The sequence below is a fragment of the Metopolophium dirhodum genome, chromosome 8, assembly GCF_019925205.1.
Source record: "Metopolophium dirhodum isolate CAU chromosome 8, ASM1992520v1, whole genome shotgun sequence".
NCBI lineage: Eukaryota > Metazoa > Arthropoda > Insecta > Hemiptera > Aphididae > Metopolophium > Metopolophium dirhodum.
In genome coordinates this window covers 27,930,977-27,955,280 of record NC_083567.1, presented here as the reverse complement: position 1 = coordinate 27,955,280, position 24,304 = coordinate 27,930,977, and the positions used below count along the sequence as shown (strand labels likewise).

Below are 24,304 nucleotides of genomic sequence, written 5' to 3'. Positions count from 1 at the left end.
CGGCCGCGAGTTACGATCGAGACGTCCTGGTTTGAAAACAGCCGAACTAAACCTCACGTGCAGACTACAGCTCACGCGAGTTTGCTGCTTGTAATCCGTCGCGGTGCAGTGTGATGGGAATGCAGACCCGGTGGTAACCGCCGCGGTTACACCCAAGCGCCGCTCAATGTGGAAACGGACGAACCGATTCGTCCGACGATTATTTTGCTTTCTTTGTTTTACACTGTGTTTAGCCAATTTTGGAACTTTTTATACTTTTGCCCCCCCCGCCCCTCCCAAAATTAAGCCCTGGATCCGCCACTGGCTAGGTATCAATGAATCAATCAAAAAAAAAAAAAAAAATGGACCCGGCTCAATCGGGGGGAATCACTTAATCAGGGGCTGTAGCCGTAGTCCAATGATTTACACAAACAAACGTTTTGGTATGTTACCTACCTATTGAATTGGTTTTTATTTGATATTATTATATTATTGATTATTAATGAACGCGTCAACACGTTAGTTAGTGAAAGATTAATTTATGTGGTTTGTGAAAATTGTGACTATACTGTCTATACTGTGCAGACTGCAAGTATACCTACCTTCGGTTTTATTTTGTAAATATTTTATTGAATGAGTTAAGTTAAAATTTGCATGATATATACATAATTGTATAGAACTCTGTGTCTTCAAGAAGCAAAAGCTTGTAAGAATATATACAATCTGTAATAAATTTATACAATAGGTAATATAGGGGGGGGAGGGGTACAAGTATACAGGAATGGATGGCATGATAGAAGGGGGAGTCCAATGACTCTAGTTCATACTGCCGTGCTTAGCGAAAAAGCAGTATCTCCATCTAAGCAAAATGTTGGGAAATCGACTAAACAGGTTTAGACTCATTACTGATCCGTGCACCAAGTATAATTAACATACGATCCTAAAATAAACGTGTATATACTAATTTTATATCATAGAATTGATTTTATGAGTTTTTAAATATTTTCGTTAATTCCTTGACCATTAAAATGGACTTACTGCTTATTTTATAAGCACTATCAGAAGCAAATTTACAGTATATCCATTTCTATGGAGATACTGTATATTTTATTCTAACAAAATTTATTATAATAGGGAGATACTGTTTTTTTTTTTTAACTACCTATGTAATATTATAAGAAAAATTAATAGAAAAATCTATAAAGTAATTACTAACTTAGTAGTAAATAGTAATAACTAATAACATATTTATACAATACATTTGGTACAATATACATATTATTATATAAATAAATAAGTTGCAAACACTTTTGAGCAAGTAAGTACTTTTTACTTTAAATTAACAATTTATAAAATAATTTTTAAAATAATTAAAAATAATTTAATCAGACTGACATTTTTATAATAATAACTATCATTATATTAATATTTTTAATTTTCGTAGTCACTGTATAAATCTGGTGCTTCCATAGCACATGGAAAATCTAGCCAGAATTGTTTCCTTGTTTCTGGCATTAAAGGAACTAATGTTTTTATGATACTTTCCTTTTTGATTGGATAAATACCAAGAACTTTAGTTTTTTGGTCTGGTTTTGAAATTCCATTTTTAATGATGTGGTTTTTTAAAAAATCAAGTTTTCCAAATGGACAATATTCACTGTAGTCGGTTTTGTAAAGCAAATAATTCAACCCTATTTCTGCCTTTATATGAACAATGTCACTAAGCATTGGTCTTATATTTTATATTTATACTTTTACTAAATTTAAAAATCTACAAAGAGTCAACGATATTACAGTAACAAAATTATAATGATTCAGTGATGCATTTGAATTTTGTAATAATTCAGTATTCCATCAAATTGATTATGGACATATTAGCTGTGTGACCATGATTGATATACCTTTAATATAAATCTGAAACCGTGGTTGTGACTACAGAATATAATTTATACACCAATATTATCAAATATACTATACGGAGATACTGTGTTTTTAGTTACTGTTTAAAATGTTTTGAAAATAAGCGAAATAACAGTAACTCCACGTCACTTACTGCTTATTTGCTACTTATTGGGATCTACTGTATTTTTGCTACTAGTTTCACAAAAATTATGGACTTACTGTTTATTTTCTTAATTTCAAATGCTAATTTTCAATGTTAAATATTGGATATACTGCTTTTTTACTGCGAAAAATGGTACAAAACCACATTGTTAACCCCCATGTAGCAATATCTCAATTTCGACTAAAATTGGAGATACTGCTTTTTCGGTTAGCACGGCAGCATACTTGTAAGCAGTTTTTTTAAAATTTTGAAGAAGATCCCTGGGCCAGTTCTGTTTAAGACGGTAGGGTGGGTTATCAGGAAGAGTAAAAAAGCGAAGTCAGCGAGGATTGTTTAGATATATTAATATATTATATTGTATATTGTGAAATGAAATAAATACATTTATTGTTATTATAACCGGTGTAAGGATCTCATTTTTTTTCGACATTTAAAGAAAACGAAAGGTCAAATATCTATAAATAGCTAAAAAGTTTTAAAATATTCTGAAAATGTACAGAAAATGATAAAATAAATATTCGGTGAAAATTCCAAATATCTACGGTTATTTGTTTTTGAGTTACACCATATACCAAATATTGAAATGCTGCATAATCTATTGCTTTAGGTTAATTTAATGATAACATCGACTAATGCATTGATTATTCCATAATAGTTGAAAGATAAACAAGTAAATAAGTAAATATTAGAAAAAAAACTTTGGTTGGGATTGCTCAATCAAACAGCAATACAAAACATTTTTTAAGGAAGAGTAATTCGATAAAATGGACAGTAGTTGGTGAATGTTTTGATTTGTAAAAGCATTATATTTATGGTAATCAGTTCATATTATTTTATATAGGTAACCAATTATACTATAGTAGATATAATATATAATTGTACAAAAATAATCAAATTATATGTATGTGTAAAAATAAATGATTAATAATAACAATAATTTATCATAAAATATAATAGAAAGGTTAAAAAAAAAGTAATAATAAACAATATTGTAATAAAGGTATTTAAAATAATTAAATGGAATTAAATGAAATAAAATAATGAATACAATAATAAACGAATACATGCAATTATGTAAATATTTTAAAGCCATGTTGGATTATTATTTAGAGTAGAAAATTGAATAGTAAAATATTGAATTGAACAATAGGTTACATTTAGAGTACCGTAATAAATACATTAGAATGACCAAGTGGTGTGGTCACAATGCAGACGGATTTTATTCCCTACTTTATTCCCTTCTTTAGCCGCCTTGCAGAACTTGGAAACAAGACACACACACTCTTACTGCTTTCACTAGCCCATACTTTATGATAGGAACTTCTTGACTGGAGCATTTGCTACATAATAGTCTACCACAATGACGACTAAGTAAAAAAAAATATGATCGTAAATGAAACAAAATATACTTCAGTATGTCTGTCGTTACTTACCAATGATGCTTACGCATTGTAAAACCAAATTTCAATCCGCACTCCTGACACACTTCACATCCGTCCACCCATGGTGGTTCTTTTGTCAAACTATCAAGCAATCTAATAAAAACAAAAAGTAAATAATATTAATTGAATAACAAAATTCAACAAAGAAAAAATAAATTTTTTTACCTAAACAACAATTGAGTAGTAGCCATTTGACAGTTAAATATAGTGATACCATCGTTATTCATTGCTCCAACGCAAGCACCAGCTTTTACTAAAGTCCTACACAAATTTCCATTGCCTTTTATGTACGCCAATAGTAATGCTACAACATTTTTAAAACATTAATATTTTACCATTTTTTTAATTCTATTCATCAAAAATTATTTTCATACCTGTATTTCCTTCAGCATCTTGTACCTCAAGAGGGTATTTTGGCATGTACTCTAGAAATACTTCACATATGGCTGCTGAACTCTCCTTACTATACTTGGCCAGCTCATGAAGTGGATTTCGACACTTCAATGTCAAAGCTTCAGCATTGATCTCGGATTCGCCCAGTAAAGTTTGAACCACTTGTAAATGACCCTCGCGGCAAGCAATATGCAATGCATTTTGACCTATGCAGGAATATCAAATGCGATAAATATGCAATATCTACATTTTAATAAAATACTTAAGAAAACGTTAACTCATAAATGTGTTGTCTCTGTCTGTCTAACTAACGCAAAACATACCAAAATATATGTTCAGCATTTATAATTTTGCTTTGTAAGATTAAATATTTGAGTGTATTGATTTATTATGAAACTCAAAGGTATGAATATTATCTGAGTCCTAAAGTTGGTTTTTAACAATATTTTAATTTTTAAGCGAGTTATAAACAATACTAATATTAAATACTAATATTATATATACTCATAACTTACTTAAAAACTAAAATATCGTAAAAATCAAAGAAGAGAACACAAATTATGTTTATTCCTTTATGTTTCATAATAGGTTTAATTCACTCTAATATAGTTAGAAACGCAAAATTTTAACTGAGGAACGTATACTATGGAGTGTTTTGCAATAGTAAGACAGAGAAACCACATTGGTAAAATATGCTCTTAATATTTGTAAATAATACGTATTTACTGACCTTCACAATCGACTGCATCAAAATTAGCATTATTATTTAACAGCGCGACCACAATTGAAGCATGTCCAGCTTCACTAACTACATGCAATGCTGTCCTCTTCATTGTGTCTTGATCATTTACCTAATATACACAAATAGTTATAGTAAATAAAATAAAAAGTTTTGGAAATATGTGATGAATTAGATGAATATGTACCCTGGCTCCAGCTAAAATGATACTGCGCACTAACATTTCATTGCCTGTTGCAACTGCTAAATGAAGTGGAGTAGTCTGTAATTCGTTTTGAACTCTTGAGTTGACGTCTACACTGACCGACAACAAGAACAAGACGCTTTCAATGTCACCTTTTTGGATAGCCATGTGCAAAAAGTTGCATCCCTTATTATCAAACTTGAGTAGAAATATTGTTAGAACATTTGTTACAGATTTTAGTTTTTATATAGTTTACTTGTTCTGCGGCTGCTGGTAACTTATCCAATATTGATCGAGCTGCTTTGTCATTACGACATGTCAGAGCGGCCGCAAATGGAGTCAGACCAGTGCGATCTCTTTTAGTGAGATCAATGGACGGATGACAGAGTAGTAATGTTATAATACCTGCATGCTGGTTTTTAATTGCCACATGAAGTGGAGTTTTATGTTCTGCATCCTGCAAATCAAATTTAGTATTAACGTACATAAATCAATAGTTTACTTCTATTGCTTAAATTTAACGTGAAATTCCTAGTTAAATTCTAAATCTAAAGAACAACTAAAACTAGAAGTCTTACGATTCTAGTTTAAATTTATAAAAAATTTATTTGTAACCATAGATGTCCAGAGAAAAGGTAGGACATTTGCCCCTTGGATTTTTGGAAATATATTTTAAATTGAGTATGCTGTAGTAAATTACTATATAAAAAATTGAAAGTGCAATATACTAAAAAAAAGATCATCACTGTAAAAAATACTGTTAAGCCAAGTTAACAAAATATATTATTTTGTACAATAAAACTTGATCCCTCCCCCCCAGAAAATTTTCAGTGGGCGCCCACATTTATCATGGTCAATAGATTAAGAAGAAGGATGTAAAAACTAAAACTTAATATATTCAATTTAAATCATTAAATTTGTTTCTCAATTATTTTAATAGCAAAAACAGTATCTACGTTATATAAAATAATTAAAACCTAATACCATTAGCACAATTGGGGACATGCACCTCAGTATTTAGCACTAGTAAATTATAAATTTGCACCAGTGTAATGCACTGCTAACAATATATTATTGTATGAGACATAACGGTTTTAACAAAAAAATTGATTTGTTTGTTTTTTACTATGTTTTATTATTTGAACAAGAACGATGCATATGTACCAATACAGACACAAGTTAAATGTTCAAAAACTATAATACATTTGAAATATTTTGTTAACAAAATTAATTTGTTTAAAATAAAAGTATAACTCAAATCCATATATTATGTTTTTATTTGATTGAATATCTCTTTTTATGTTGTAAGATAATATTTGGAGTATGGGTGTAGACTCTCCCCTTTATACTTTATACTATTTATATTATAAATTATTTTGGCACTGTAAATTTTTTATTCTGATTGAATTACTCTGATTAAACCTAGATACTTTGTATTTAACTATTTAAGTACAATGTATATAAAAATGTGTACAATTTTAATTTATATTGTTCACTTTTAGTTTTTTCTATAATATATTTTAATGTTGTGTCTACAATAGAAATACAAATTTAAATGTATGCAAGTAATTTCTGTTTCATCACAAGAAAAAAAATATTGAGTGCACAGAAAATTTCAACAAGAATGAAATTGTAATCAAGTGATTTAAGTTTCAAAATTTTAAATGATGGAAAAACTACATTTGTTTGATTCTTATGTGAACATCAGTTGTTAGATTTTTAAATTATTATTTTAGTAATGCGTTTATTATTTACCCAAGCATTGACATTGGCACCGTGTTCTAACAATGTTTGAACTACACTTTGCAGGCTCCAATGACAACATAAGTGCAATGGAGATGATTGATCCTTTGACTCATCTCCACCACGACCACCCGGTCCCGGCTTACGTGGATTATTAATATCACAGCCGCTGTATAAGTTTGGAAAACATTTAAACGTATTAAGTTTCAAATGTACACAAAATGATATGATTTTACCTTCGAATAAGAAAACGAGCAGCACTTTCAGAATTTTCATCAATTGCTCGATGCAGAAGGGTTTGCATACATCCTTCTGGCCCTTCACTCCACGAGTCGGTATCAACACCATACCTTAAACCAGTAAAAGTGTCATGTATAATTGTGTTCAAATTCGATTATCAGAAACCAGACTAATTACTTGACAAGCGTAGAAGCAATATCTTCTTGATTGGAGGTTAAAGAAAGCCATAGTATAGGGTCACCATTTGAAGATGGTACTGCCATATCAACACCACGTTTGCATAATTCTTCAACCACAATGTTCTGGCCGTTGATTGTAGCTAATTCCAATGGTGTTTGATCATCTTGTGTTCTATAATCATAATAATGTGTAGTTCATAATTTTATCATATTATTTCCATTATAAAATGTATTTGGCTTACTTAGCATCAAAGTTTGATCCTTGTTTCACTAAATACAAAGCAGTTTTTTCATCACCTTTCAATATTGCTTGATGTAGAAGTGTCATACCTTCACCATTTCTCATGTCAATATCAGCGCCACCTGTTTAAGCATTATTACTATATAGTTATGAATGACTGAATGTGTTAATTAATGTAATAATAATCATTAAGTTTACCAGCAATGAGATCAGGTACAATGTGTTGCATGTCACATTTTAATGCCAATGATAAAGGTGTATCTCCTAGTGAATCGCGTAGATTCAAATTTACCATAGACAATCCATCTTTGGGTTCAGCAGTGATAGTATCTAAAATTGAAACCATAGTCAATAATTTATTGTATTAAGGGGATGCAAATATAAAAATAATGATTATCGCACTGTGGTGGTGTAACATGGCATTCACGGCACCCTCCTGTTTGTTAATTATGGCCATATGTAATGGCGAAAGTCTGTACGAGGTCTGAAGACCATCATCCGTGCTCAATATAACACCATCTGGTGGTAATGTTTGTAGATTCGGGTTCGCTCGAAACTCGAGTAAACGTCGAACGAGACGTGATAGTCCTTTTTTGCACGCAATATGTAATGCGCTTTCTCCCTAAAAGCATAATAATCAGTTGTTGTTAACATACAAGAAACTTCAATAAAAAAAAATTAATTTCCTTACTAGTTTGTTTGTGTAGTTGATGTTATTGCAACGAGCCGTAATGAAGAGAGCTGCATCTTCGAGACTCTCGTCGGAGACGATGTGCAACATAGAATTGGACGTCTTCTTGTAAATCTAAAAAAAAAGTTAGGAAAGCAAAATAAGTTTAATTTCTGGTGTCGAGAGACGAGAATACGACAACGGCAACTACTCACAGGATTGGGATTCGCCCCGGCCGTCACCAAACGGTTGGCGAAGCTGTCGTCGGTGTCGAGCTTGGGCGTGTGTATCAGCGCATAGTACAACGGAGTGTGGTCGTCGACTGTCTGAGCGTTCAAGTCTATCTTGCTCGACCGGGCGTTTTCGTCCAACAAGAGCGTGAGTATGTCGTCGTTGTGCACCAACACGGCCAAGTGCAAAGGAGTGCTGAAACGAAAAATTAAAATCAAAAAACAGCCGTTGAAAAAAATTAAAAAGTTACAAAGGTTGAACCCCCCTCCCCCCATATTTCTTTTTCATACTATCTCCACTACCCAGGGTATAAAACACTTATTTTACATAGAATCTCTTAAGACCTCAAAGTGTAATAACACATTTTATTGTTGGATTTTGTTAAGGGGCCTCGCTACGGTCATTATATAAGGGGCAACATTTAGGCAATTTCTAATCTTGTTATAGCCGCCCGGGATCTATGTGTTAGTTGTAAATGATTATTAGTGTGAGTGAAATTAAATGCGGGTATCATCTCTCGTACGCGCATGCACATGTTAATAACTCGATAACCATATAAATTTCACTACACGAATTTTACAAAAACATACATTTGTTTTGACAAAATTAAAGTTAGTTAAGGTTGTCCGATTTTGATTCTGAAAAAATATTTAAATTCAGCAGAAAAATGTCTGTAGATAGTACGAAACATTTTCCGTTTTTAATATTAATTATGATTCGAAAAAGTTGATATTTTCAAGTTTTCAATTACAGTACACAACAATATAAAATGTAGTTTTTATAAAGTGCTTTGTAGGATCTATAGACGATTTTCTGGTGAGTCCAATTTTTTTTTCATAATCAAAATCGGACAACGTTAATTGACTTTAATTTTGTCAATACTTATAGGTTTTTTTCAGCTAAAATTGACGGACAGTAGCGAGGCCCCTTAATAAATAATTATTGATGATAAAAACGGGTAAATTTCTGCGGCTGTCATTAATAATATATCTATATGTATATAGTATATATATTATAGGTACAGAACAGGGTACACTTACAATCCCTGGCTGTTGGGTAGGTTCGGATCCAGACCCGAGTCGAGCAGCGACCGAGCCACGGCCGTCATGGCGGCGGCTGCGGCGGTGGCGGACGTCGGTTCGTCCGGCGTACCGTAGTGCTGCGGCGTCGAGCTGGCGATCAGGTGTAGCGCCGTGTCGCCCTGATCCGGCGTCACCGAGCTGACGGAAGCGCCGTGCGCCAACAGGAAGTTGGCGGCGTACGAGTCTCCCCTCTGCACGGCCAGATGGAGCAGAGTATATCCTGTCCGGTCGCGCGCGTCCGGATCCGCCTCGTTCTCGCACAGCATCTCCGCGATGCTGGTCTGGTGGTCGCGCAGCGCCAGATCTAGCGCCGACTCGCCTCTGTTGTCCAGCCCGTTGATCTTGACGCTCAACTACAATACGAGTACAATATGTCAAAATATATAATATATCTACATTGGGTAGGAATAATTCTGGGTGATCCATTCAACGTAAGACATTCTCATTGTTTCAGAAAACAATAAGTAACGTTTTTGTAAATATTTATTTTTTGTAATACATTTTTCGTTATTATTTTTAAGTTTTTACTCCCATGAATGGGGCAGCATACAGTTTTTAAAAACAAATTCCGGAGTATAATATTATTTGGAATATTTCCATGTTTATAAAAAACAAATTTTGGACAATAGTAGGTTATTATTTATAAGGTATAACTAATAAGCATTTAAAGTTTTCATGAGCGGAGTAGCGGACCGAAATTTTTCGGTGTACCTACACCTATACCACTCTACTCCGCTCCATCTTAACTTTAAATACTATTGTAACTCATAAACTACTCATCACAAATTTGATTTTTATGCATCGAGGTACCTATACTCTTAAATAGTATTCGGATTTGGAATAAAGAATTAAAAATGCATGTTGTCATAAAAAAAATAAAAAATGTTTTTTAACAAATTACAATTGTGTATGAAAAATTATTTCAAAAACAATTAATGTTTTTGAAATAATGAGTTCAGTCTTACGTTAAATAAGTGTACATGGATATAAAAGAACCGTGGCGCGAATATATTATACAGGGAATAGAGTTGAGAGAGATGAGCTACATGCTCCTAGGAAAAACAATGTTTAATTCATTATGGATATCAAAACTGCATTCTGAAAAGCTGCATTGCATGAATGATGGGTGTGGGTGGTGAACTGGTGAGGGGTGTTTATATTCAAAATACACTTTTCTATTAAATATTATGTTGAACAAATATTATAATTAATAATAATAATATATGAATTCAATTTGTTTAACATTAATAAATATTGTAACATTGCGCGATTTGTTGTGCCATAAAATGTTGTCCCACGGGCTGGAAATCTGCACGGCTCGAGAGGCTTAAGCATAAGCTCACACACCCCCAACCCAGAAAATTGTTTTTCTTCGCGCCACTGTTATAGGAAGACAAAACCGAAATATATACCAACAGATCGTCCGAACATAATATTGTTCTAAAGTTTTTTGAAAACAAAACGCGCGTCTACGTATACACATTACACGATGTACTGAATCAGATCCCAACTTTATGCTGTATATATGTATTATGTATGCAACGGGTGAAAACAATATTATGTACATTATAACACGTCATTACAATAATTGCAATGCAATATTAATATAAATTTCCAAATGCGCGCACCTACTTAAACACGTCTGCGCCGTGTCAACAACGAAGCGATGTCACGATGACATATTGTTTTGTTTTAAAACAGATATCGTTTGTTGTAAAACAATAATAATATAAACTATACACATGCACATCTATATAAAATAAAAAAATACTCAAGTATACACTAATAAAAACTCGTCGACTTTTTTGTTCGACCTTCGAAATTGTATTATAGTGCCGAATGCCCAAAACAAGTGTATAGTACGCTGTTGCAGTCGATCCGGGGCCGAAGTTAAGTTATTATAATCGTGATGGGACGTGGTTATAGTGAAATTTATGACTTAAATGACAACTGAAGCAAAGATTTTTCACTGCACTCGAAATTATATTAATTTTTATAACTATATTTCCATACTATATTAATTTTTGATTCTAAAATTATTTGCAAATCTAAACACACACCAACAATGTGGGTAGAAAATATACAAAAATAAAAAATAAATGTAATGTTAATCTGTAGTATTTAATATTTATCATCATTAATTAGTAATTACTAACATTTTCAATTCACTATAACCTAACCTCAACATTTTCAGAAAAATTATCCAATAAGTAATTTAAAGTAGAAAAAGGTGGTTCTCATTTGGAAAATATAACTTTTTATCTCAACGGGACACCCCTTATTAAGAAGTACAAGAATCTAAAGAATGCCAAAATATGGTCTTTAAATATACTTAAAAATTCTCAAAATCAGATGTTGAACAACTGAATTATTGAAAAAAAGGGGTGAGTTTTTTGGTGAATCACCTTTCAGTACATGACGCGTGCAATTGCAATATTGCATGCAAATCATTAAATTATAATATACTACGGTTTTTCCGTAGCGAACTCATTGGATGAATCATGATATATTGTATGTATCTACTTAATAAGTTTTTATAAAAAGTGATCATTTTAAAATAACACGATCGACATTCATAATCTAAAAATGTGACAACATTAAGATACACGCTGCGACACTGCTAAAGGTATTAATGATTTACTTATAACCGAATGAACTTTCAGCTATATACCTATTGATTTTAAAATAGCTTAAATTTATAATTTTTATAACTTTTAAAAGAACTGTTTGTTCAATATTTAATAAATTATCTATATTTGATTAAACTGTCATTAAAATATTCTACTTAAAATTATGAAATTAAAAATCAATAATGTATTGTTTCTTATTTTGTCAACATCAAACATAATTTTGCCAAAAAAGGCTGTACTAGTTATAATAAAAATCACTCTGTATAAACGTGCATAACATATACGTTTCGAAAAAATTGCAGCAGTGCGATACTTAATACGACTAATCTTTCTCTACGTATTTCTGTATTAGGTACTTATACAATGTATATGAATTCGAAAGTGACGAAATGAATAATCGTCACATTTAATATTCATCTCGTAACTACTACAATAATCTAATATGAAGACAGGCTATTATTACGCCGATCAGTGCATGAGATCGAATTAACTAAACCACTAAACTACCATCAGGGAATTTCGCAAATCATCGTTTTGACCAATATTAATTACTGCAGAGACACTATTATTATAAGCAGCGTAATGACAATCAACGGTCCATAGAGAGGCAGTGTCGAAAGTTCACAGACCACAGTTATACGTAAATGCATTTTTCTCGAAAATATAATATGTAAGACGTACCTCGTAATCAAATATAACACCGACACTAAACGTCTAGAGATCGGCACTAAGCAGTGTTGCTTCTATAATATAGAATATATTGCACAATATTATTGTTCTGTGTTTATATATAATGTACACTGTTTATACACTATTTTAGTACCTGCACCTATGGTTTAAAAGTTGTTGTAAATGCTTAAGGGCCTCGCTACTGCCGTCAATTTTACCTGAAAAGACCTAATGTATTGACAAAATTAAAGTTGGTTAACATTGTCCGATTTTGGTTCTGAAAAAAAAATTGAACTCGCCAGAAAATTGTCTATAGATCTATAGATTTTGTAAAAACTAAATTTTATATTATTGTGAACTGTAATAATTGAAAACTTGAAAATATCAACTTTTTTGAATCATAATTTAAATTAAGGGGGCTGCAGTTGATGAAAAAAAAAGTGACTTTTAGACCAATAATCTAGACAAAACTGGAAGAATTTGGTTTGACAGAGATACTATGACAAGATTAGAAATAGCCTAAATGTTGCTCCTTAAATAATGACCGTTATTGCGAGGCCCCTTAAATACAAGAAAATAATGATTATACCTAATAAAAATTAATATGAACATAGTATGGTGTATGTACCATATGATTATAAAATATATACCTATACCCTGTTCAAAATAAGAAGCCACCAGACGGCTACGGGTGAAACCGGGTTTGTTATGTAAATCTGGTGGCTTCTTTTATTCAATATACTCTGTTTAACGAGATAACGCACAGATTCTATGCATCCCCCGTGTCACCCTGCTATCGAAACCGATTCCCCTATCACGGGGTGTCACGTAGGAATGCGCAGAATGGGTGCGTTCTCTTGCTGGACAGAGTATAAATACATTTTATATTATTATATCGACGCAGCAGGTAAATACATGTTTATTATTATATATTACATATAATACGCATAAAAAGGACAAACCCATAATTTGTTTGTTAAAAGCGTTTTGCTCAAAAAAAATCAGACAACTGCAGTCATATGGTAAGTTATAACTTATAAAAAAACAAATATTAATACTATTTACGATATAGATGACAATATTCGTTATATTGTAGAACATAGTTTTTATTTATACGATATCATCATAACACCAACATAAAAAAAAATATTGATATTTTTGTCTTTCAAACTTAGATAGTCAGATAGGTTTTCTATATTAATTTCTCATTGTTACACAACAACCAACAATAGTGCTAACATAAGACTTGTAACTTACTTTGAATTGTTCATAGTATTAAAATATTTATTTAAGAATTTTAATTTTAAATTTTCAAAATGTCATTAAAATTGCCTATATCATACGCCTTAAAAATCGGATGCTCTTAATCATAAAGCACATTATATGTATAGCATGCAAAGTTGGCTTTTCCAATTAACGTAATACACTAATAAATAATAATAACAATAAAACGAATATTTTTTTTTTTTTTGAATTATCAAACTGTATTATACATTGATTTTAAATAAAAATAAATAAATTTACTGATGGGTGATGAGAGAGCGATTGGACTTTTATTCGAAAGTCAAAATCGTATATTATATTTTGTAATTACTAATAATTTGCAGACTTACAGATCAGAAGAAAGGGCGAAATGGTTTTTCAATACAATCACATTACAGGGCCATTACAGGACTCGTCTTTATAATATACTAGCTAACCCCGTGTACTTCACGAGCCCTTTAAAAATGCCAACTCTATATGATTCATTGATTCAAACTTTGTTCAATTTGTTATTTAATATTCGGTGTAATGGTGTTCAACTTGGAATTTTCATCCATCATCTTGTATCTCAAAATACTTGTGCAAGCACGACCACTTTAAAATGAGAATTTTGGAAAATTCTTTCTTAGTGCACACTTAAATGGTGGTACAAAGGTACAGTGAAAATTGCAAGCCTCAAGCTTTAATTGTTTATGTTATTACAAATTAATTGTCTACATAAAATTTTTGACACAATCATTTTTATGGTTTTGACCAAATATAAAATACGAAATATGAAAACAGTGTATTCATTCAATGCATTTAATTTTTTTGTACGCTGTGTTTTGATATTATATGTATCGCAATTACGTAAATATTGAGCGTATTATACTCACATATAAGTTACGTACATAAAACAATGCCAGTGGCTTCATCGACGAGGAGGAAATATTGGTCAACAGACTCGGCATTCACAATATTAGTCCAGCTGTTTAGGAGGAGTTCAGTGGCATACTTGGTATAACTTTGATACTTCAGAGTTAAATTATAAAGTTACATACAAACAGCACGGAGTCCGTGATCTGTCGCAGGTAGATTGCCTACCTGAAAATATACTGCTGCGAATCAGAATTTTTATTCTAGGCAACAGAAAAGTTAAGATAAATTTTGAACACCATACACCGAATTGAACAAAGTTTGAGTTATATAGAGTTGGTACATTTAACGGGAAACGAAGTGCACGGGATCAGCTAGTATATATGTATAAATACCCACGTTACACACCCAAGAAACATTATACAATACGTCACGTGACCTGAAACACACCACGGTATATACACCACGTCACAAATTAGATCCTCATTGAACAGCATCCTGTTGCAGCACCATGTACATCGTCATATATGTTTTAGTCATTCATAATATGGGCACTATATAGTGGATTTTGTAAATTTATATACCTAGGTAATATTATATAATACTTAATAGGTAAATATATGATATTTTTAATCATCATATTCCAACCGGACTACTTTTTGATTCAAAATCATAATAGTTCCATAAAAAACAGCTGTATATGTATAATATTATATACCTAAGTAATAAAACATACAACGAAAGTTATTTAAAGCAAACACTCATTGTCTGGATAAATTGTAACGTTTGTGGACATTTTTTTTAGATAATTTTATGACTTAAGAAGACGCATGCGCTGTATCCGTCTTTCAAATGCGTAACATGGCAAATTGTATTAAAATCTAAAAAGAAACCCAACGAGGTTCATTAGATAATATTCTTACTTTTAAATTTGATAATAGGTAAATTCGATCTTATATTTTACATACCGTTAACACGAGTTAAATGGATTTTTCAGAACACATAATTAAAAAAAATAAATATATATTTTCAAAACCATTAAAACTTTTTGAGAAAATGGGTATAGGTATAGGTACTATAGTAATTCACAAGTCTCGAAGCGCCAATATGTACGTCTTACACACTAGGAGAAATCACTATTTTTATGAACCATGGAAATCGATTTTCACTTTTCAGACGATCATTCTGCTTCTCAGAGGGAATAAGTATCGTTAAAATCATAATTCAGGTCATCTTAACATTAAAAATGTAACAAAAACTAAAAACCACTGTCGCATATCATTGGGCGGTTAAGATAAGATTCGAATACGGAATAATAATTATTGACAATTGGTCAACCGCGAATTCGGAAAATAACTTTATCGCACGCCAGCAACAATATAGGCAATATTAAATAAAAGTTAATAAATGAGAAGTTTCGCAAACGGTCCAGTATAATAACGATAATTCGCCACAGCACGATGATCATGGGAAGGAACGTATAAATAAATATATATACATCGACAGTTCCGATTAAAACGAAGAAGAAGAAAACAGAGATTGGGCCTTTAGCTTGGGCTCGGCAGTACCTATGACCAAGAAAACGAATCTCGTCGATTTTTGACCATAGTCCATAGACTAGTGCCGGATTGCACAAAATATTTAATGAATCTATAGTGAGCTAATGGTCCCTTAAACATGATTTAGTGGCCAGTGATTGGTCCATTAAATTTTTAGTGAACCATTCAATTTAATAAATTGTTTATGCAACCCAGCATAAGTATTTTCTACCGGCAACGAAACACAAATATGCACGATTTTCTTATACATATATAGATACACAGCTAAATGTCACATCAAACAAAGTAGGACATTTAAACGTCTAAGTACCTACCCATTTAAATATAATCAGTAAGTAATAATTCGATACTGGCTGATCTTTTGTGTACCTAGTACCTACCCTTATATATAATATATTATGATGTCATGCGTTTGTATTATAATTTATAGGTAAGTATACGATACGCTGGACAAACAAGACAGTGTGAAAACGAGACATTTCGATGCGCGTGCCAAAAGTATGATTTGATGGTGACAAAAATTAAAACAAACTTTTTACATGCTTATTGCTATAATAATATTAAATCGTGCTGTACGTGATTTTTCAAGAGTGGAAACGAAAAACACGAAAATAGCAGAGGATCGAATTTCCCGTTGCCGTCTTACGTTTTTTCTAACATCGTATAACGATAATAGTCGTATCATATAATATTATCATATTATACATTGATACGAATCTCGGCGAGTGGTCTTTTATTCAGAAATAAAATAATACACTCGGACGCGCAACAGGTGGTTACCGCGCACAGACGCACGACGCTCAAATAATATATTAACAATATAATAATATTATAATGACTAAGTATATACAAAGCCGAAGCGTGAACGATATTCCAATTGTAATGTTATTAGCGAACGCGCTGTACATTATTAGTAAAATTACGATATTTATTATTATTATTAATTAATAAATAAATAGTTTGCATTGATGACCCCTCCGCATAGGAAAAACAATCGAATTGAAAGATTATTATTTCGTGCTCGGGTTCAACGACAGTAAACACGCGCAATCAACACAATTTTTTTATTTCTTTTTTTACGTATCATCTCTGTGTGAACGATAAGCAAAATACTCGGCTGATAAGTGTAAAACGATCAATTCAATACTATATAATATATTATTATAAGTTATAACTCGTGATCGGAAACCTCGAAATAGTTTTGTCTTCTTCTTCTTCTCGTCAGTTTTCACCGATATCCCAATATTTATTTTATTACATTAAATTATGAAATATAAAACGAGTGAATGATATTATTCAATTTAATAATTCGCAACTGACAACATTTGCCGACGACGACAAGTGACGTGTACGAGGACATCAAAACACAGTGCACAATTAAAATAATAACAACGATAGTAATAATATGAGATATGATATATTATAAATTATAATAATACGACGAATAAGCGTAAAATAAAGACTACAAGGACGTTTCGTCAGCGCAAGAGCCAAGAATACACTTCATGCGCGTGCATTTCCCTCGGGATCTCTCCAGTGGTTAGTATGACAGCAATGATCAACGTGACAATCGCAATATTATTATAATATTATATTATTGTCTGGTTGGCGAATAATAACGGCTACAAAAGTATAAAACGCGGGACACTGTGCAAAAATATCCATCGGTGCACAATATGAGAAAATTGTCGTTTGACCTATATATAATATACAATAATTATACGCGTACCAATGTATTATTACTATTGTAAGTCATGTATAATATATACAATAAATTACTAAATTACGATGAGGACAAATGAAAAGGATATAAAAAAAAGCGTAGTGGACCGGCACTGCATAGTGGGGAATGACCGACAAAACGAATGTTTTCGCGCGTGGTCCGGATCGGCGCACGCAGTGTAGGCGTCATATTGCTGTCTGCAGTTTAAGATTTAACGTTTTATTTTAAATACTTCGTTATGTATACCAAACTCAACGCAAAAATATACAAACACAATACTTGTTGTACATATAGATACAGGTAACACACTAAAACGACGAAATAATTTTCGGTAAGGAGGCTGGAGGGGAATAGGACCAAATCAGCAGATTTTTGACGTGACCGTACACGAGTTTAAGTGCGACACACTGAGTGCCGACACTCTACATTAGCGGAAAGCACCAGAATCCAGAAATTCGAATTTACCAAATTTTCATTTACTTAAAGAATTTTACCTAAGGCAGTTTTAAATATCGAATAATTTATCCAGCCAAATTATCCCTAAATATAAATAAAATGACAAAATATAACATTTAGGTGGACAGCCATAGCTGTCTGCAGACAGGTATATTAAACAAAAAAAAGTCTCCGATTTTCGCCGTATTATACTATATGAATTATATGGATTATTATCAAAGGATTTGCTGACTTTTCATATACATTTCTTACAGGGGAGTACATTTGGCAAGTCTCTCTTTCACAACCCAAATGAGGCACGTGCAGACAGTAGCTTAATTTATTATTGGCAAGGTCTTCGTTCGAAAATGATAACAGTTTGTAGCTAGACGATGATAATAATATATACTTACACGTGTTTATAGATAAAACCTACATCCTATAGCAATACGAATATAATCGTATTATGTTAAAGTTTACGATTGTCGCTATCGTTATAATAAGTAAATGTCGTTTTTTATACACCATAATATTATTACATCGTAGTCATCTGCAGTCTGCACACAAAGGATTATCTAAAACAAACGCAAGCGATTTAAATAGGATACGCCGCAAATTATCTAAAAACTAATAGCCAATAGGAATAATATTTTGAAAAGACACGCATTATAACATTGCAGTAATACCTTAACTATAATAATGTGTAACTACCCAAGCGCGTACATATTAATGTAATAAGGATTGGAAAAATTGCGAGATCGAAAAATTTACGTAATCGCGAGTTTCGATTGGAGCGGACAACAGTCCGATAATAAAAACGTGTAAACAATATATATTACGTTATTATCATAAGTAAGTATGCGTGGTGAGGTGTGTATAATAAATAACTACCGAACACAAATCGCACTAACCGTGGAAAAAATACAAATTGAAAAAAGAGAACAGGTAAAAAAAGATTTAATAAAAAACCACGTTCGATATATACATGCTATTGCATGACAACTGTGCGGAAAACGTATTACGTTATACAGCTGCTACATATATCAATAACTCGTCGTGTTTATAATAACATAATGTAACAACAAATAAATTATCACTATTATTAGTTATAGTACTTTTTTATATAATATTATAAAACTACAAAAAGTTATTAATAATTGTTTATTACATAAAATTTGAAAACGTATAAAAATCAAATCATTCGTATGATCTAATAGGCGGTTGCTGCCATTGGCCTTGGTAGTTTCGCCGTTTACGCATTGTACATATTTATAATATAATAAGTATATAAATCGCATAAATTATAAGAAGTATTTGAGTCATTTATGATGATTAGGTTTTCTCAATAGTACGACGTCACAACTATTTATAATATTATAATATTTATAATGTTACCTATATTTATTACCTATTAGTTATTAATGTAACTTATAGTATTATCATAATATAATCATATTCAACGTTTTGATCAAACAACTGGTTCGTGACGTATCTATCATTTCGGGCTAGTCCAGCTTCGTAATAGATTCTGAGGGGAACTACAAATGGTTATTGGTTTTGTTTACCCAACTAGATATAGGAGACAGATCGGAATACAGCTGCAGGACATTTTTTCGATTTCTGCACCCATTACCAAGGCGTTTTTGATTGGTACGCAAGCCGACCGGCGTTTTTCGTCGCGGATGAAAATGCGGCGTATTGCGTCCGTCGTGTGCTGCTCCAATATAAACCAATGCATTTTAAATTCGACGGAAAACGCTGCGGAATACATTGTGTATAGCCCCGGCCTCAATCTCCCCTGTCCGTTGTATTTAGGGAGTAAGCGTTTTATACAATTGTATACAAATATTTACATTTTATAGATTACTAACCAGTAACACCTAACAGTATGACATTTACGATACACCTGTACGCGTTGTGGATATAGAGGAGCGCAGAGTAAACACAAGAAGAGTTGGCGCGCTTAAAAAGGCCAACCATTTATCACAGCGATCTAGGAATTGATATTATTTTATCTAGCAACCCAGCAATATAAGCAAGTATAGATAAAGTACCAGTTTTTTTTTACTTTAAAATCAAAGTATAATAGTCATACTTTTTAATCCAAAACTCTCCATCTTATTACTTATGACCTCCTTAGGTACTAAACCCTTCATTCCAATATATTATTATGTGTACTGCAGAATAAACACCTATAGTCGTATTTATTGTCAATCATTGAACTCAGTGGCAGCTATCCTCAAAGTAATGTGTTGCTGAGAATATTTCTAAGGACTTACCAATCTACAAGGGATAGTTGAAAATATAAAAAAAACTGGATAAAAATCAGAACAATATTTAAAATTCTTTATAATCCGATAATCGTGGGTACCACAACATACATATATTTTCAAATGTTTTGTTAATTTTTGGGTATGCAAAAGAATAATTTGTCTAATAATTAAAAACATTTTTGGGTGACACTATATCGTAAAAAAATTGTTTGACCTTCTATTTTGAGGGTGGTTAACTGTAGAAAATTTAACCTATAGTTCAATAGGTACCTATAGTACCTATAGTAGGTATTCTCAAGGTCAAAAGTAAAAACTATTGAGTTCTTGGCAAAATAATTGGGAAAAACAAATAAACATTTAGAGTAAAACTAGATTTTCTACGCAAAACTAGACACAATTGTTTTTTAGATTCTGAGCGAAGCGATGAATGTCTTGATTTTACAATGATGTGTGTTTTTTTTAGATTCTGAGCAAAGCGATGAATGTATTGATTTTAAAATGATGTGTTTTTTTAAAAACTTTTTTTTGTGTCTGTCATCACCTTTTAGGACAGTAAAAGTGCTTGGATTTTCTTCAACAGTAACTTTTCTGATAGGAAAATGAATCTAGTTGGTACTAAGGGGGGTCAAAAGTAAAAATTTCCCAGTAGTTTTCAAAAGCGACGTGAAAAACAAAAGAAAAATTAAGGAAAAACGAGACTTTTTAGGCAAAATCTGTTTTTGAGAAAATCGATTTTGGTTTTTGGTGATTATCTAAAACAAATGAACACATGAAATTTTCACTGGTTGTTTATATTTGCATTTTCTATACACCATAACATTTTCCAAATATTTTGACCTATTTTGAGCTGTTTACGGACAATTTCAGTTTCCTTTTTTTTAATTTTTTTTTCTATAAATATCAATAAAATTTTATCTGTTGGATAAAAAAGCTTGAAAATTTAATAGAAGGCTCCTAGTTTATTGTTTCAAAGGCAGATGAAAAAAATTAAAAATCCTTAGTCACAGTTTTCATTTATAAGCATTTAAAGTTCAAAACTTGACAAAATACGGAAAAATCACGAAAATTAGCAAATTATTTTGAGTTGAGAATTCATAAAAATTTTTCTTTTTCTAGATTTGAAAATGTAATACAAGATAATCCATAAGTTTGTCTACTTTTATCAACAAAAAAGTCAAATTAAATTTTTATGAGCGTTTGAAATTCATATTTTTACAACATTTGATATTCACTCGATATCTCATGTAACGATTTTCTTATTTTGTTGTAATTAAAAAACGTATGACTGAATTGAATGTTTGTATTAGCATTTTCTATACACGATATAATTTTGAAAATAATTTGACTCTTTTTGAGCTGTTTACGGACATTGTCAGTTTTCAATTTTTTTAGGTTTTTTTTTTTATAAATATCAATAAAATTTTAGTTGTTGGGTAAAAAAGCGTGAAAATTTAATATAAGGCTCCTGATATATCGTTCTAACAGCACTTGAAAAATATTAAAAATACATAGGCACAATTTTTTTTTATAAGCATTTAAAGTTCAAATTTTGACAAATTTATCAAATTTATAATTTAATAATTATTTTGTAGTTAATAATTTATAAAATGTTCAACTTTTATAGCTAAGGATTGAAAATTGAAAACAAGGCTCTTAGGCTCCACGTAAATAGGTTATATATAAATTACTTTATTCACAATATCATCAAATAATTCAAATATACTTGCAGGTAATATCATAGGCTGACTGACCGTTTTCGCTCAGAATCGTTTTTCTTATACAATGATATTATATCATTGAATTCAAATTTAACACCATCCATTACAGTGACCCACTTGTAACCTACTGTACAGCAGAGCAACATCCACTTACCCACCTTTTTTTTGTTGTAACTCGAAATTAAATATCTAACACTTGAAATGTTTATTTCAGTTCATTGTGTGCTAAATTGTCTACGTTTTTAGTGTTTTTTTGTTGATTTACGTTATTTATACCTAATTAAATTATAGTATTATACAGATTATAGATAACAATGGTTAGACCGAGAGGTTTTTATGATATAAATCAAAATTATTTTTGCGGGTGACGGATGGAGAGGGAGAGGGTAACTGGTTTACATAGTTAGATATAGATCAATCTAATCAAAATATATATAATATTTTATGTGTTATAGCCATAATATAGGTACATATTGGCTCGACTGAAATCACTTCTAAGGTCTTGTAATAAATAACTATCGTGATCTGACATATTATTGCGTAGGATTTTAGGAGTCTACACCGTTTCTTCATACGGACCTACCTACTATAAATAGTGTACAACTCCTCTTTTATGGTATAACCGGACACTATAACTCAGTAGTTCATGAATAAATTTTAACACAGTTTGCTGAACACGAAACTAGATAATATTGGTCCATTCATTATCTTTGGCTTGCATGCAAATTGCAAATTGAAATTTGTCATACAATTTTGATGTATCAACACATATAGCTATATTACATATTATGTAATCTAAATTCCAAATTTGCTGAATGAAAAAGCTATTTCAAATTGGGATGTTGGTTCGTACAGTACAAGCCAAATTTTGAAAAAATAATGTTAAAGTTAATAACAATGAAAATAATAATACCTAATAAATAAATAATTTCTTTGATAATAAGTTACTTATAAGTCAACAGTTATTATATAATATCTCAACTATTCAACTCTTAAGTTAGATTAATTAATTATTTGATAGTACGTTTTTAACAGTATTCTAAACCGATCATGTTTCTTTAGTATGTTTTGGATTTCAAACATTTTTTCACAAATCGATGTATTTGAGCAATTATAAGTTATAGGTTTAAACAAGTTTATAGTTTATTAGTACTTTTCCTGATATAAAAAAAAAACAATTTGTAGGCGCATGAAACAGTTTAAATAAAAAAATATGAATACACGTATTAGAACTACCAGGAGTCCTGGACCAATAATTTCCCGACAGTTTCAAGTGAACAATAACGACATGAATTATCTATATCTATACTAATATTATAAAGAGGAAAGATTTGATTGTTTGTTGGGGATAAACTCCGAAACTACTGAACCGATTTCGAAAATTCTTTCACCAATACAAAGCCACATTCTTTGCGAGTGTCATAGGCTAATTTAAAAAGGGAAGTGATCACCCCCGGTAGGTGCTCAAACAGGAATTTTGAGATTTACGATAGACATTTTTGTTTTTTAATGGTTGCTATGGGTTATATATATAGATAAAAATAATTGTATAGACGTTGTTGTTGTTTTTGGCCATGTCACCAGGTGTGCACTTAAGAGGCCATAACTCCGGAACCACTTATCCCACAGCGTACAAACTTCACAGAAACCATCTACATATCAATCTTAATATGCACCGAAATTTTTTATCGAAATCGGTTTGGTGCATCTTGAGTTAGAAAATTTATTCAAAATGTACACTTATTTTTATATATATAGATTATAATATCAATAGTATTATACTATTATTTAGTATAATTATTACTATTAATTAATGAATAAATATATTCAATGATAATCTATTTATACAAAAATGGAGTGTGAAAAATGTACGTTATACCTCATCAATCGAGAACGGCTGGTCCGATTTGGCTCAATTTTTTTTTTAAATTATTCTTCTATAAACCAATAGCGACCTTTATATAAACAAACACTTCCACCGTAAATCTCAA

The 24,304-nt window shown here is 31.3% G+C and overlaps 1 protein-coding gene across 1 annotated transcript in view; it reads right to left on the bottom strand.

The window, feature by feature from the left end:
- Positions 1 to 2,977: 2,977 nt before the first annotated feature.
- LOC132950051 (rabankyrin-5) overlaps positions 2,978 to 24,304 on the bottom strand; it is a 40,951-nt gene continuing 19,624 nt past the window's right edge. The window contains exons 7-22 of the mRNA XM_061021246.1: positions 9,147 to 9,541; positions 8,091 to 8,301; positions 7,897 to 8,010; positions 7,608 to 7,827; positions 7,404 to 7,535; positions 7,207 to 7,327; positions 6,963 to 7,136; positions 6,782 to 6,895; positions 6,558 to 6,714; positions 5,059 to 5,259; positions 4,806 to 5,000; positions 4,610 to 4,730; positions 3,861 to 4,085; positions 3,652 to 3,790; positions 3,478 to 3,579; positions 2,978 to 3,411 (exon numbers count right to left, since the gene is read on the bottom strand). Coding sequence (XP_060877229.1) covers positions 3,288 to 3,411; positions 3,478 to 3,579; positions 3,652 to 3,790; positions 3,861 to 4,085; positions 4,610 to 4,730; positions 4,806 to 5,000; positions 5,059 to 5,259; positions 6,558 to 6,714; positions 6,782 to 6,895; positions 6,963 to 7,136; positions 7,207 to 7,327; positions 7,404 to 7,535; positions 7,608 to 7,827; positions 7,897 to 8,010; positions 8,091 to 8,301; positions 9,147 to 9,541 — 2,745 coding nt within the window. The 3' untranslated portion in view covers positions 2,978 to 3,287. The remainder of the gene's footprint in view (positions 3,412 to 3,477; positions 3,580 to 3,651; positions 3,791 to 3,860; positions 4,086 to 4,609; positions 4,731 to 4,805; positions 5,001 to 5,058; positions 5,260 to 6,557; positions 6,715 to 6,781; positions 6,896 to 6,962; positions 7,137 to 7,206; positions 7,328 to 7,403; positions 7,536 to 7,607; positions 7,828 to 7,896; positions 8,011 to 8,090; positions 8,302 to 9,146; positions 9,542 to 24,304) is intronic.